This window comes from Lepidochelys kempii, chromosome 15 (genome assembly GCF_965140265.1).
Source record: "Lepidochelys kempii isolate rLepKem1 chromosome 15, rLepKem1.hap2, whole genome shotgun sequence".
NCBI classification, from domain to species: domain Eukaryota; kingdom Metazoa; phylum Chordata; order Testudines; family Cheloniidae; genus Lepidochelys; species Lepidochelys kempii.
The window spans coordinates 25,788,135-25,803,998 of NC_133270.1; the positions used below are offsets into that span (position 1 = coordinate 25,788,135).

General features: G+C 37.2%; 1 protein-coding gene across 2 annotated transcripts in view; it reads right to left on the bottom strand.

Moving 5' to 3' along the window:
- ATP2A2 (ATPase sarcoplasmic/endoplasmic reticulum Ca2+ transporting 2) overlaps nucleotides 1-15,864 on the bottom strand; it is a 77,603-nt gene that overhangs the window by 24,440 nt on the left and 37,299 nt on the right. For both annotated transcript variants that reach the window (XR_012155176.1, XM_073313693.1), the window contains exons 6-9: nucleotides 12,464-12,544; nucleotides 6,752-6,837; nucleotides 4,118-4,582; nucleotides 641-729 (exon numbers count right to left, since the gene is read on the bottom strand). Coding sequence is in view for 1 of the 2 variants with exons in the window: in XM_073313693.1 (XP_073169794.1) it covers nucleotides 641-729; nucleotides 4,118-4,582; nucleotides 6,752-6,837; nucleotides 12,464-12,544 (721 nt within the window). In the remaining variant the exon portion in view is untranslated. The remainder of the gene's footprint in view (nucleotides 1-640; nucleotides 730-4,117; nucleotides 4,583-6,751; nucleotides 6,838-12,463; nucleotides 12,545-15,864) is intronic.

A 15,864-nucleotide genomic window follows, 5' to 3' on the forward strand; every position in this document is an offset into this window, starting at 1 on the left:
CAAAGTAAGGGACCAATCCTTAAGCACTGATCTACAAAGTTCAAAGGGTATTGCATGTCCTGAGCATCTATTCAATTTTGGCTTGAAAAAAGGTGAATTCCAGAACAGAGTGCAACCCAAAGAGTCAATGAATTTTCAACTGTCCTCATAGGAGGCAATACTATTTGAGAGAGATTACAAGAATTTAAGATCTAGGTTTAAACAGGCGACTATAATTTCCATAAAGGAATGGGAATGTAGGTCCCATGCAGCATCATTGAGAGATACTTATTAAACTATGAAAATCTTTCAAAAAACCGTAAATCTAAAAAGCTTTCAACAAGATAAATCCCACAACCCTAATTCTTCATTTCTGGAAGATCAGTTGTCAAGTGAACAATGTAAAAAAAAAAAAAAAAATTATATTTTAAAGATGCTTCATTAGATTTAGGCTTTGCAGAGTTTAACTTCCTTTTAGGAAGTTCTATTCTAGGCTAAAACAGGTCATCTCTAACCTCAAATTTATATACACAATGGTTGAGAAACTTTGATACATTAACAAATGTTATCAGATACTTCAATGTACTGAGCTGCCGATCAGTCTGTACATGTACAACCAATGGATAAATTGGCAGACATTTAACATGAATGAGGTACTTACACTTCTCCCATGGGAGCATATGTTGACCCTGTTACAGTAAATTCATTCAGGAAACAGGTATCTCCTTCTACTTTTTCCAGGATGAATATCTGTAAGAAAAAAAAGTGTTTTAAAATATTAAATTAGTATAATCAGGACACTAAAGTTAAATGGACTAAAATCAGTTTGAATTTGTCACATTATATATACACACAAGTCAAAATTTAAGAAGGAGCAGTCAGTTCACAGAAAAGCTAAGAAACAGGCAAAAAGGATACCTATTTTAAAATTCATCCTTGACTACATAATTTTTATTTGCTCCAGATATTTAACCATGTGTGCATGTAACACTATTGTTATGCAAGTCAGGATTGTTAGTCCATCAACTGTGGTAACAGTGGAGCAAGTTGATCAAAAGGGCTAAAAGTGACTGGCTCAGCTTGAACTGCCTAACCTAGTCATGTGCCCAGGGGGTAATTCTAATTCTAGCAGAAGATCTTTCTGGCAGTATGTTCCTAGGCTTCAGGAACATAAATCCAGATACCAATTTTCTATGAATCTGTTAAAAGCACAGTAGTCCCAAGGCAAGAAAAACAAACAATTGAAAGTCCGGAATGGATTTATCTGTACAGACCATATCAGGTAAGACAGAATCACAAAGTACTTCAGAGCAGTAAAGTCTGCTTCTAGATATCAGAGACCAAGAGAATTTAGGTAATGTCTGACTCCAGGGAAGTGACCTTTTCCTATGAGCCTTTGAGTAAGAGCATTCCTATCTTTAGTTTTTTACTAAAGAAATTTGTTTTCAGTGTATTACTGTGTTGGAGGGCATTCAAATAGCTCAAGTACCCCTGCAACATACAATGGAGTATAATTTCTAAAATAGAGAATAAACTAGTATTTGAGGGATGCAGACACTCCCCCCGACTCAGTCATCTTCATCCTTTAGTCCTCTGTTTCCACAGCAGATGAGCCACAGGCTGAACCAAAATCAGACAAGGGGTCAAAAATCTAATGCCTGAAGTTCTGATATTCCAAAATGACAAATGCCTTTTGATAAACTATCCAGCTGACAGAGTGGTCATGGTGGGAATAGTATAGCAATGTGATTGTAATTGGTTATAGAATATATTACATAATTGGCACCATTATATGAACCAGTCACAACATTCCCACAAAGTCATGCTGTTACATATATGACAGAGAAACAGGACATTAACTTTTTAGATTAAAAACAGTAAAGCAGTCAGTCATGTTTCGGTAATGCCTCACTTTTACTTTAAGCCTCTAATCCCATGGGTAGAAAAAACTGAAGTCTTAATAACAAGAGAGTCAATAACTGCTCTTTATGATGGCTGAAAATTATACAAAATAGTTAAAATTCAGAAGGCAGACAGGTGGGTGAATTTAAAAGTCTCTCCAGAGAATATGAAACTGCATCAGACTGAAGAGACAGTAACTCTTGTCCTAAATCTTTGTCATACAAACCTTTAAATTCCTACAAACATTTACAGGCTACAATTCAGCAACAGCACACTATATAGAAGATATAAATCTCACATGGAATTACCATGTCAAAGGCTTCTTGAAAAGCTATGCACAGTGCCTCCTTAAGTGAAGCCAGATGTAGCTGTACCACTTGTCTACATTAAAGTATGGCAAACGAGTTTCAGTTGCAAAATTTTAATGATTTGACGCTTCTGAAAACATGAATGAATCATGGTGCATAGGATCCAAAACACCAAGCCTTCTAAATATAAGAAAGGACCAATGTTGCATTCCAAAAAAAAAACTTTATAAATGAATTTGAAAGTATCTGGATGTTCTTGAACAAGGAAGCGCTCTGCTTTTTGGCACCTGAGTGATGAAATGATCCCTATAAAGGTTTGGGCAGTTATGCAATACCACTGCAAGTAACCTCCTGCAGAATACTAATGAGCAGCTGCTTTGTCTCTCTTAGGTCGGAACACTACAACAACACTTAACTCTGTGTAGGACTAGCAATCTGGTTAAAAAGGAAAGAAGAAAAACCTGCCATTAATCAAGTGAGAATAAATAAAGAGAATAATGTTTAAGAGTTTCTGGGTTTTTGGGGGTTTGGGGGGGCTTCCCCAAATCTTTAATAGCACATTTATACATTTAAAATTCTGGTCTGGTACAGTACTTTTGAACAGTATTTGAGGTCATGTAACATAGCCAGCACAGTAGCTCTAATATCTGATAATCACTTAACTACCCTTCAAGAAAAGAAATCTTCATCTGAATCAGAAATGTATCAACTTGGAAAATACAGTTTCCAGAAAATTCCTGTTCAGAATTCCAAGTGGCAGGGCTGCACGAAAGATTGGAAACGGAACATGCAGCACAATAGTACGCAGTTATGGTATACTACTTTAAATCAACATTAGAAACTATTTTTTGAAGAACAAAATCAGTCAGTTGCTTTACTCTCCTATGTCTAGTATCAAAAGTGACACTGGCAATTGAGTCAGTACATGATTATTTTCATATCTGAAGGCATCTCAGATCTGAATTCTGGTCTACCAAATTAATCTTACAATACAGCATACCTGAATATTTCAAATCTCTGCATTATTGCAAGTATAAAGCTAGAGAAGATGGGATAAACAGAGGGAGGTACATCCTTTCATAGGATCTGATGCTATATGGTGGTGAAAACTCCTGTCCCCACCTAAGCCCCATCTATTACATAACAGCTTCCACCTTTGGAGTTGCAATGGGGTGAATTATGGACCCCATTTTTGCTAGTGCAGACAACCTCAATGAGGAAGAGCTGATGAATTACAGAATTGAGGTGAAAGTTAGAAAGGGGGGTGAAGGGGACAGTTTAATAGGACATGGAAGTTGCTGTAATTTGGTCATACTCCCACTGATGGTGCCTCTTTCCTTTTTTCACTTCTTTGACTATCTGCTAGAGTGGACATTTGAGAGTCAGTACAAGGTTGGGAGCAATGATGCCCAGTATGAAGTAAATCAAAAGGAACAACAGCGTACAGTCAAAGACAGTAAAATAATATTGAACACTTCATAGTCTGTAGCGTTCTCTCACTCTATGAAGGTCTCCAAGTGCCTACCTTCATAAAGCAAGATATCTATTCACTTTCCTTCTGATATACCTGTTCTATACTTCTGGACCTGTGGACAGATAGTCCTAAGGAAAATGGCCCTGTTTTTAAAACTGTGTGGCATAAGACAGTTAAAGGTATTTGCAAATGAAAAATGTTCCATCAAGTGCGGGTACAGCTATTTTTGGCCATAACTAAATACAGAAAAGATGAAAATCTTAAATATTATGTGGTGGAACGCTGAACTGAAAGTGGAATAGTACTGTAGCAAATAAAATAAGATTTTGACGGCATCTAAGCAAAGCTGATCACATTGTTTCATATAGGAATAGAATTTAGACAATGTTTAATAAGAGAACCGGGGGGGGGGGGGGAGGAGGAAATGCAGACTAAATTAATCAATCCACCATACCCTGCAAACTGACATCTGGTTGGTTGTGAGAGTACCAGTCTTATCAGAACAAATAACAGATGTGCAACCCAGCGTTTCAACAGATGGCAGACTTCTAACAATAGCATTCTTCTTGGCCATTCTGCGGGTTCCTAGGGCCAAGCATGTGGTAATAACAGCAGGCAGACCCTCAGGGATAGCAGCAACAGCAAGAGCAACAGCAATTTTAAAGTAGTAGATAGCGCCGCGAATCCAGGAGCCACCATGAACTGGATCATTGAAGTGACCTATGTTGATTATCCAGACAGCAATGCAAATGAGTGAGATGACTTTGGACAGCTGCTCTCCAAACTCATCCAGTTTCTGTTGGAGTGGTGTTCTCTCTTGTTCAGTAGCTACCATCTCATCACGAATTTTGCCAATTTCAGTGTTCACTCCTGTTGCTACAACCACTCCCATAGCTTTACCAGCAGCAATGTTAGTACCCTAAATTGGGATCGAAAAAAGAAGGGAAAAAAGATTCATAAGTCGTTCTGTGACAACATTGAAGTAGGCCTGTTACATACCAGATTCACAGATAACCTTTTCTGCTAAGACATTAAGTTCTATTTGAAAATTTGTTCTCTGATTTTGGCTAATTTAAGATGCAATGCTCACGTGGTTCACATATTTCACTGTTATCAGTTCTTCAGAAGTTATTTTGGATTCTATTTGGACAGCCATTCTTTGTGAGGTCAGTAAGGTGGTATACATTAGTCCTTAGAGGGGCACGAGTACCCTTACCAATATTTATGTTCCTTATTACCCTGTGGAAGATCCAAATAAAACAAAAGGGGAAGCTAACTATGTAAGTAATAGTAACACAGTATGAAGTAAAATGGATAAACTGAAGAATTTTTACTCTTTTAGTTATAGAAATCTTAGTCATTTCATGTAACAATTTTTCCAGTAAGTAGGATTTTTAAAAAAGTTACTGATTTTCATTTAAGCTTGAAACTAAAAGTAAACCCAAAGTACTGTGTAGTCAATGAGCTTTCCATTAATAACAATTTGATGTTTTTTAGCTAAAAACAGACAAGCCAAAACAGTCTCTGTGGTGGAAAAAGGAAAAATGAGGAGAGGAATGCATGAGACCTGTATATATATATATTATCCTATCAGTTTGAAAAACACCTGCTTTTCTAATTTTTAAACTGTTCACTGCTTGATTCTAGACAAGTTGCTAGTAAAATTAAGCTAGATTCCCCAATGCTTTCACTGCTACCTGCTCTGAGTACAAGATAGACAGACACCTACAAAAAGCCTACTACAAACATTAATTGCTATCACTATCATGTAAATGTAAGATCTAGTTCATGCAGTACAGTATTGGAAATACAGAGTGAAAATGTTATAAGAGTTAATGTCAGCAATGTCACCTTTATCAAGAGATCATCAGTAAATCAAATGTGCTCTTAGCACCAGAGTGGCTTCCTTACTGTTTCGTAAGTTAGGAAAGAAGATTAAAACAGCAGGTAGGAAGTGAGTGAAAAAATTCTTTGCACAAAAACTTTGACGTGTTACATGAAACTTCAATAAGTCCTAAAACCTTAAGTAGGCAAGACTAAAACATGTTGCCACCCTTAACCATGTTAGCATTTTAAAACTACTTAAGATTTGTGAATCAAAAACTACTTTTATGTCCAGACTAGCCATTTATACCTACAATATCTATTTTTCTATATTTCATAAGAACCACCTTACTAAGTCCAGACTGCTTGGAGTTTGTTTCAGCTACATTTCTCTTTAAGTTTAACATTCCCCAATAAATCCAGATATGCAGACTTTCCTTAAAGGATGGGCCAGTGGAGATCTCTTAATATTGACTCATAACATGCAGCATGACAAAATTCTTCTAAGACCTATGTCCAAATTCAGTCCTTGGGTAAGCAACAACTCCACTCAAGTCAATGGGCTTACAGCCATGGTAGCTTTCACCCTTAAACTGCAAGGAAAGAATTTCATATTTTGCTAACTATGAGCCCACTTCTGCCACCTGGTACACACGCTGAATATTCCTGGGCTCACATGGGTGCCCTCATGAATATATTCAGTGAGAGTAAGAATGGCAGAATCAGACCTTGAAAAGCAAAGTTTACCAATAACCTAATAATCATTCATTTACTAATTAATACTTAAGCATCCTAAAGCATTCAAATTTTTTTTTCAGTCTGTATGAAGCAATGAAATGGCGCATAGACTAAAATTAAGCTTCTAGTTCTCACTGAATATTCAGACGCAATATACAAATTAGGGAAGCTCAATTCAAATCATTCCTCTTTATGAAATATTGCTAGTTCTTAAGATTCTGCACCAAAGTAGAAGTTACATTTCTCGAGTTTATTTGGATTGAGAAACCCTTTCCTTAAGGATTCATTTTAATAAAGCAGACAGGATTTCCTCTGGGTTTCTAATCAATCTGATGAGCTTGACTGCAGCCAGCAGTTTATGTTTGGTAGAGTACAGCAAGGTAGCATGTACATATTATTTATAGTGTTCTTTAACCTACATAACTCTTGAAGTTCTAAGACTTAAAAAGCTCCACAAATGTTCATTTAGTAAGTTCTATATTGCTGTAAGTCACTAACTGTCATAACTTTAAAAAATATTACTTACAGAGAAAAGCATGTTCTTCTTGTCTTGGTTCACAGCACGAGGATCAGGAACAGGATCAGTATGCTTAATGACAGATACAGATTCACCTAAATAAAGGTTATAGTGTTAATGGGAATTTTTATGTATAATTTTAACTTTACTTGTAAACTGATCTAATAGGAAATACAATTTTAAGGAGTGTAAATTTATACCGTATTTATATTGTGTCATGGCACTTGCATATACTTTTCTTATAGCATTTCAATGAAGTTTTAATGGTATGTCAACTGTAGATCCCATCTTGCATTAAGTCATTCCTAGGGCACCAGATATTAATGCACAACTTGGCTAACACCGTGAACAAAGGGGTGTGTGTGGGGTGTGTGTGTGTGGGGTGTGTGTGTGTGGGGTGTGTGTATAAATAAATAAAAACACATGTATTTTGCCTCCCAAAAGGCAGTAAACAAATTCAAACTGTTTGCTATATGGCATTTCCTGTACAGTAGAATTGTATTTACTTCTGCTGCCTCTACGCTTTTAAATAGTGACCATCATGTTATTGTTTACAGAATTAGATCTTATCACTGCTTTGTCATTGGACAGGAGTCTACCATATTCATTGGATGTCTGACAATTGGTAGCAGATTGCATAACATTCGCTCCCTTAGTTGGAAAAATTAAAAATCAGAGATAGTTTTCTCAAAGCAAAAATACAAATGCTGAAATATGAATATACTGACTTTTATCTACATGTTCACCTAGCAATGGAAAGGTTCCTGTTCTGTAAGCAACAGATGTTAGTGGGATTGTGCCACATTAAAATCAATGGGAGGAAAGCTGTTGATCAAAGGTTTGAAGAACAGAACAAAATAACCTGATCATTGCAGAAATTAAGAGTTTGCCTCCTTAAAATTTAAAAATCATAAGATCCTTATGCTCTCTTGCTCTTAAACTTTGATAATCAAGTGGTTTGAGTCACTTTTCTTATTACTAAATTAAGTTTAAGAAAACTTTATCAAGGAGATTTAAAATGTGAATTTCAGGTTTCTGTTTGTGGTCCATTATTGGATTATCCTGATATTAACATTTGGTCACTGACAATCAAGAGGCACAGATTTCAGTGTCCTCTATAAAAAGATTTAAAGATATTTCCTGATAATTTGGAGGGCACCAATGACATCAGCTTACTCAACAGCAAGCACTGGATGTGATGTAGTTTTCTTATGCGATGTATGGACAAGACTTGGGATCTTACTCAGAATTTAATAATAATTCTTCCTATGTTATGCAGGACTGTAGCAAGGAATCTTTGGGTCTCACTTATCCTTGTATCTATTCCAAGTTCGTGCTGAATCATGTAATTTATTATTTTACATGTTTTTGGAAAATTCTTAGATCAGCTTATGCTACTAAAACAGATTTGCAGTCTTAGTGTTCTCTCAACTTAAACATTGTAATAGTGTGTTTGCTGAAAACTGAACAAGAAGCATAATTTTCAAATAAGATGTAAACATAGGGTAGAAGCCAGTAATGAAGTAATCTCCCATATTATAGATTGGGTGTGAGAGAGAGAGAGCGCTGGGGTTGGTTGCTACATATCTCACACACACACACACACACACACACACACGTAAGCAGCACGGATATGCATTTGTTTCTATCTCTAGGACAGTTCAAAAGATAGAGCTGGTTATATTTTCCTTTTGATTTTATTTTTTAAACTTTGTTTTAGAAGTGAAAAGATTTTATACTCAAGTGAGTTCAAGGTTTTCCTTCAGGGGAGCATCCATTTTTAAGATTATAAAACATTCAGACCCCATGCCTGATGTGGGTTTTACACAACAAATACTACCAGAAAAGATTTTTCAGATGGAGTCTGGAAATATTGATAAGAAATTAATTCCATTCGAAGGTAGGAGTCTACACAGGATACTGTTAGATTAAGGTCCATTCTCTTTCCTTCAATTCCTCTTCCTAGTCTCCTAGCCCTAAAGGTTCTGTAAGTTCAGTAAAGAATGCACTTTTCTGCTGGTTCTCTTAACAAGAGCAGTTCAGTCTAATCTGACCTTATTCTTGCCTATGTAAAATTTCAAAGAAAAAATCTAAGACACCAACTAGAAAAGGGCATATAAATCTACTGTATTATTCATTACCATCTTTGAAAGGTACATTTTGATCTCCTGCCCAGAAATTCTAGATGATAAACTAAACTTAGGTACTGAACAGTTTCCTCATGACGAGAGGTTTGTAGTTACATTTAGCATCTTATTTCTAAGATAAATCCTCTACTTATGAAAGAGCAACAGTTGGTCTCTTTATAAATAAATTCATTTGTTTTTTCCTTAAATCAAAAGTATACACTGAATTTGGACACTGCAAAAGTGATTCAACTAAGATCTACTAACTGAAATTTCTTGCCTGCTGTTCTGATATAAAATTCTGTAAAATTAAGAATAATTCCCTGTAAGGCATCAGGAAACTAACTGGACTGATGAATATAATCAAAAGCCAGACAGACAGATAGAATACTGTCTACTTCAGTGACATGAGAATTCACATTAAAAAAGCATACATAACGCAAGCTATTCATATTTTTGGAATAAGTACCACTAGATTTTAAGTAACATTTAGAGTTTAAGTGAGGCTCTTTAGCTCCCTGCTTTCTCTTAAAATAAACAGATCATTTTAAGGATTGACACTATTAATATTTTGTTTTTAAAAAAAGCTTTCATTTTCTTTCTATATTTATTTTGGGTGGAATATGATAATTAGGGAGAATGAGTTTTCTGAAAAAAGTCATCCAAATTTCAGAGGCCAGTTTAGCATTACAGTAACTTTGTGTTACGCCATATTTCAGACTGGCTAATGTCCATATTTTCAAATTTCTGTATGAAGTTTTATTAGTTGCCTTCAAATTTGAGAAACTGATCAAATAAAATATGTTAGAGATAAGTGGAAGGGCCAATTTATATTCCAGGATGTACCCTTCTCCCCTCCCCCTTAATGGTGTTACAAATCAAAACTATCAGGCTGCCCAATGCTATTCATTATAGCCCAGGACTTTGTCCTTGAGCATAAAGAGCCTATCATCTTTGTTGGGAGTGAGGAGGAAAAGGAACAGCCTAGAGAAAAACATTACAGCCTCAGAGGATGATAGCCACTTCAGAGGCCTAGATAATGAAGCGATGAATATTGAGGAAGGATTAAGAGGGACATTAGGTTTACAACATGGTAAAACTGAAATCCAAAATAAAAACAATGACCGACTATTAATTTGTCTGATCATTAACTGCTATTGAGAGAAGACAACCCAATCAATCATTTTTACACATCCTTGAATGGACTATGGACAAGTAGAGCTCATGTCCAGATGTCTAGGCATCTGCCAGAAACACCCTAGCCTCCTTTCCCCCCTCTATCCACTTAATACTTTTAAATGAATCCACAAAAGCTATAGATTAGAATTTGTATGTTTTCAAGTACTTTAAAGCAGTTTTAAGGGTGCGTAAGAGCACAGAACGCAATCAGTACTTTCGTGGGGGAGGAGGGAAGGTTTGGAGGAGTACAGTGTCCTTAGTTAGACAGTATGTTCTTGAAATCTACACATGGCCGAATGCACTTCTTTGCAAGGTCAATCTCTCTCATAAAAGCCACATGTTGCTGCTGCATTTAGTGAGTTACCTGTGATTTAAAGGTGTTAACTCTGGTTTATCACAAGCCTCAGGTGGTAGAGTGTAATATCTGGATTCCAGGGCCATATTAATAGCAGATTATAGCCTACTATATAAGGTTTGTTCAGTACACATTTTCAAAATGAAAAAACATCTTTACAAGCCACTGTTTGGACTGAGTATCAAAGCAAGTTTTGAAAGAGTTAGTTTACGTAGCTTTCAGCACTTCCAAGCTTACCACTTTCCCTTTCAGTTACAAGGCTGACAGCTGGGACAATGAGGAGGAGCTTCTCACTTTGTGTGAATCCTGAAGAAACACACTACAGTACCACTGAATTAAGACACTCCCCTTCATCTCCCTGACCAGGGTGAAATTTCTTAGTCTGGCTGCTCTGCTAAATTAGAAACCCAGAAAAGAAAACACCACAGTAGTCTGAAATTCACCCAGACAGGAAAAATTCATTTTATTGAAACATAGGGTCTCTTGAAGACAACTTAAGCAAGAGGTTCTACTAAGCCCCAGTTTCTGCTTCTCGTTGTCCTAGGTCAATCTGGCTAATAAAGTCTTAAAAAGTTAATCTATATGTAAAACTCCCCCTACCTCAAACAAAGGGTTTTGACCACAGTGTAGCCATAAAAGGAGAGGTGTAAACAAGTGATAGGATCTTCAGAACTCAGGGTGTTTGATCACATTTTTCTGAATTTTTGTATGTTTGCTTGCTATCATAAGTTCAATAAGACAATTTTGTTAAACCATGCACAAGACAGGCCCCTGAAGTCAAATATAAATTCAAATTTCCTTTTATAAAAGAGGAAAACTGATGTTTGGCAGAGACTCACTATTTAAGAGTACTACAGTGTCACATGTTGCATAATGTACTTCATTTATTATGAGCTTCCTTATCTTTTAAAAAAATTGTTACTTATATCTGGGTAATACACAGAAAATGCTTGATCACTTGGTCTGCACAAACTCCATAAATGGCAAACAATTGCTAGTGAGACAAGGTGGATGAGGGAATATCTTATTGGACCAACTACTGTTGGACAGAGACAAAAGCTTTTGAGCTTACACATGGAGCTTTTCTTCAGGTCTGGGAAACCCTTGCATAAAGTATCACTGCTAAATACAAGGTTTGAACAGATTGTTTAGCATAAGTAATTAACAGACCTCAAGGAAACATTCAAGGTGAAGTGACCTATTAACACTCCTCCAGAGGAAAGGGGGGGCAGGGTGTTAACAGGTTACAGATTGGATTTATGGCTTATTACAACAGTGTGTCTGTTCAGTTCATGACTTTTACTGTCTAGTAAAGTTATGAATTTAAGATCCCAGGCTTGTCTTTTGAAAGCATTTTGCAGGTTTCCTTTGAGGATAGGTCAGATACAGTGATTGCTTTGTGAGAAATGTTCACCCACAGGTGATAGGGTGTTTTTGTCTTTTATTGTTTTCCTGTGTGAGTTCATTTGAGAATATAATAATTGTCTGGTTTCACCCACCTAACTGCTACTGGGGCATTTAGTGCACTGGATAAAGTACATCACACATTGTGATAAGTATGTGTAGGACCCATAGATCTTGAAAGCTGTGTTATGTGTTGCGGGGTGTTGATCATTGTAGCAGTGGAGGTATATCCGCAGATTTTGCATCTGCACAAAGCAATTGCTAGTATAACCCAGTACTTCATATTTTTATAGATAATTGGCCACAAATCAATAGCCCTAATTATGGTATCCTCTCTGATGTAGTTTCATTTTACATAAATGCATCTGTCAGCAATCCCAATAAAACTTCAGAAACCCCATAAAGAAGAAAACTCGTTAATCTCCCACAAATTGAGCCTATATAATCTAGTATTTAGTAGTATATGTTCATCATTGCAATATGAGATTGCAAGATCATATTGTTCAACAGGATCATTAGCCATTGTGATACAGTCACCAAGCAAACCACATTACTTAAGCGACTTGGGCCTAGTTTCCAGTGGACTTTTCAAAGAGACAGTGAATCAAAACCAATTCCAAACATATATGTACATAACTCAAAAATGATACAGCCTACCTGTCAGAATTGATTGGTCTACCCTTAGAGTTGTAGATTTGATAGAAGTAATTCTTATATCAGCAGGAACCTTGTCACCAACTATGGATTCAAAACAAAAGTTAGAAAATTTAGTTATTCAGTGATGATTTATACGCAATCACACTATATCATTAACTTTTTAGATGTTTGCTGGGTAACTGCTGAGTAAGTGTTCAGTTAATGATACTATCAGCATTTCCTATAGCGTTTGTAAGTTGCAATATTCTTTACAAAAGTGTTATAAAATTCACTTTGAGCTGCTAAAATAATTCAGACCTGTATAAGCACTAATAAATAAGTCTGTCTGGTACAAGTTTACAAGTCTCTGAAAAACAGAAATGAAAACATTTTATGTTTCCATGAAGTCACTTCTCAGAACACCTTGAGGTAACATGGACAGAGCATGGCCTACTAGAAGCAACTGGAGAATATACATTTCAAATCTTTTCCATGTATCAAAAAATCCACAAACTACTGTGGTTTCCAGGCACCGATATTGGCTACTGGCTTTGAATTTCCCCTCTCTAGAAATTCTTTTACGCAAAATCCTATTTGGCACAAAAAAAATAGCTAAAGTTAGTCCTCAGCTATCCAAAGATGGGAAAAATACAGAGAATTTTCAAAGTTAACTTCAAATATTTTCCTTCAATACAAAGGCTGCAGTACCCACTTGTTAGGGACCAACTGTGAATGTAATGCACTTCTAGAAATGTGCTAGCCATTGCGAAGTTCTAATGCTATATTCTAAACCAGTGGTTCCCAAACTTTAACAGCCTGAGAACCCCTTTTACTAAATTGTGAAATCTCGTGAACCCCCTCCTAAAAAATTAATATTTCCAGGGATTTAAGTTTAAATTTCCTCCACACTCTATGGGGTTCCTGCTGCTGGACCCCGCTGACCGCCCCTGTCAACTGAGCTCGGGCTGCAGGTCCCGCTGACCACCAGGGCTTGGACTGCCAGCCCCAACTGCCCGGCCCTGCTCTTCCTGGGGTTGGGGCTGCCAGCCCCACGCGGAGGGCTGGGGTTGGGGCTGCCAGATCCCCCACTGACAGGGGCAGGGCTCGGGCTGCCAGCCCCAACTGCCCAGCCCCACTCTCCCTGGGGCTCAGGCTGCCGGCCCTGCGTGGAGGGCTGGGGTTCAGGTTCGGGCAGCCGGCTCCCCCAGTGATGGGGGCAGGGCTCGGGCTGCCAGCCCAAACTGTCCGGCCCCACTCTCCCTGGTGCTCGGGCTGCCGGCTCCCCCACTCACAGGGGCAGGGCTCAGGCTGCCAGCCCCAACTGCCCCACCCTACTCTCCCTGGGGCTCGGGCTGTTTGCCCTGCAACTGGGTCCCACCTGCTGCCTCCAATGCTTGGGGTCCTCTGGCTGCCATTAGTGAAATTTTTCTGGCGAACACCCTGTAACATTCTATGAACCCCAGTTTGGGAACCACTGTTCTAAACAATGTCATACAGTGCAGAGGTCAATTTTACATTTGAATAGTATATTGGCTTAATTTTTCCATAGCCTCAAAACAATACGATCAGCTAACCATTAAGATACCAAGTTCTGAATCCCCAATTGTGATGACATTCACATTAGATATTTTCTGTCCTGGTATTGACCTTATATATTCTACCTACTAGATATTAATGAAAACATTTGAGAAAATCCTTTTCATCTAATGCCAGGAACAGTTTTCTAAAAATGTAGTTGGAGAGGACAGTAAGTAGAGAAGATGCTCCTGAAGATGCTACAGAGTAATAAGCATGTGCCCAGAGCTATGTAGCTGGCTGTTCTCTAGCACCTTAATTGTTTTTTTTCCCCTCTCCAGCATCTTCAGTGGGTTTTTTAATCCCAAATTCATTCCCCTTTCTACTCCCTCTTATTCTGCTATTCCTGGTTTTCAAGTCACAGCAAAATGAACTGCTGCTCTGTCACCACCACCATTTGGTGAATCAGCCCAAGAAATTGGTTTGTGGAGGCAAATAAGCTGGTTGAAACTTGTTAATCTCTTTATATGCTGCACCTAACAATTTCTAATTGGTTAGTATAATCCCTGTATAAAGTCATTTCTATTCTTAGTGTGGAAAGTCTCTAATTTCAATTATTGTGAAATAAAGCATACAAGTTCTGAAGGAAACAAAGAATCTGAATGCTTTGATCAGTAGCTAGTAAGAACTGATCTTGTCAGTGGATGGATTCATTACAACAGTCCCTCTCTAGTATGTCCCTGCAGTAAAAAAAAGCAAGCTGCAATTCCTGCAGGAACTGCTTATGCAACTAGAAGCAATAGTGAACATAAAGAGAGTAACAGTGTAAATAAGCCAGCAAGAATGTTACAACCTTATTCAGTGTATACCAGTTAATAAGCAGAAAGGCCGTGGTGGAGAGAAGTGGGATCTGAGGAGGAGGATTAAACGAACACTATTTTTAACTGTAAAAAGCCAATTTAAAAAAAAAAAAGAATTCTGTGCCATATTCTCCATGATTGCTCACTAGGATAAAAATAACACTAATTGGAAAATTCTCCTTTCAGGTGACAAACATAGAAGAACTACACTAATTTACAAAATGTCCATCACATCTTTGTATGAAAAAGGCCAATAAACAGCTAAATTCATTTTCCATTTTGTACCATTATTGCATGTGAAAACTAATCTAAGCTACAGTGCCCTTGAGCAGTGAGAGAAAATAGCATTAGACAAACAATGACCAAGGCCAAAAATGGGAAAACTATTTGAATATGCTCCCCGGATGTCGTGATGAGGTTTATATGTAGACATATGATAGCAGCTGGTTTTCAGCTATCACAATTCCACAAGAACAGAAGGCTAATACCTCAGTACAATGTGGTACAGGTCTTGTCAATCTGTATGCGCACACTATTGCTGTACTTTCAACAGCTGAGCATCTACTAGTATCTCAAGTGTACCAATACATTTGACAAGGCTATATTAGAAGACTGGATCTCTTTACCCAGAACTTTACAGTGACTTTCTGTGTACACATAACCACCTAAAGCAGCACTTAAAAAACAAACAAAAAACAAGACCGCACATTTTCTTTTAATTGAAAAGAACATTTAGAAAAATATACTTAAGTAAGTGTCTTTATCTACTGCTTTTGAAGTTCTATAAATTGTTCAGCAAACTGGTCATGGAAAGCAGAAAGTTGATGAAATTTAAACTTCAGGATAGAGCTTTTGTCCGCTAGATTAATGATATCCAATGACCTGATAATCCATGAAATTAATATTTACTTCTAGTCACTAACAATTGTTTTAGGCAAAAGATATTGTGACCAAGTTAACATTCATTTTGTTGTTCTATAGTTTGCCAGCCTGTCCAAATAAATTTAAGACAGACACCATATACACAAACATTGAGGTTATACTAGT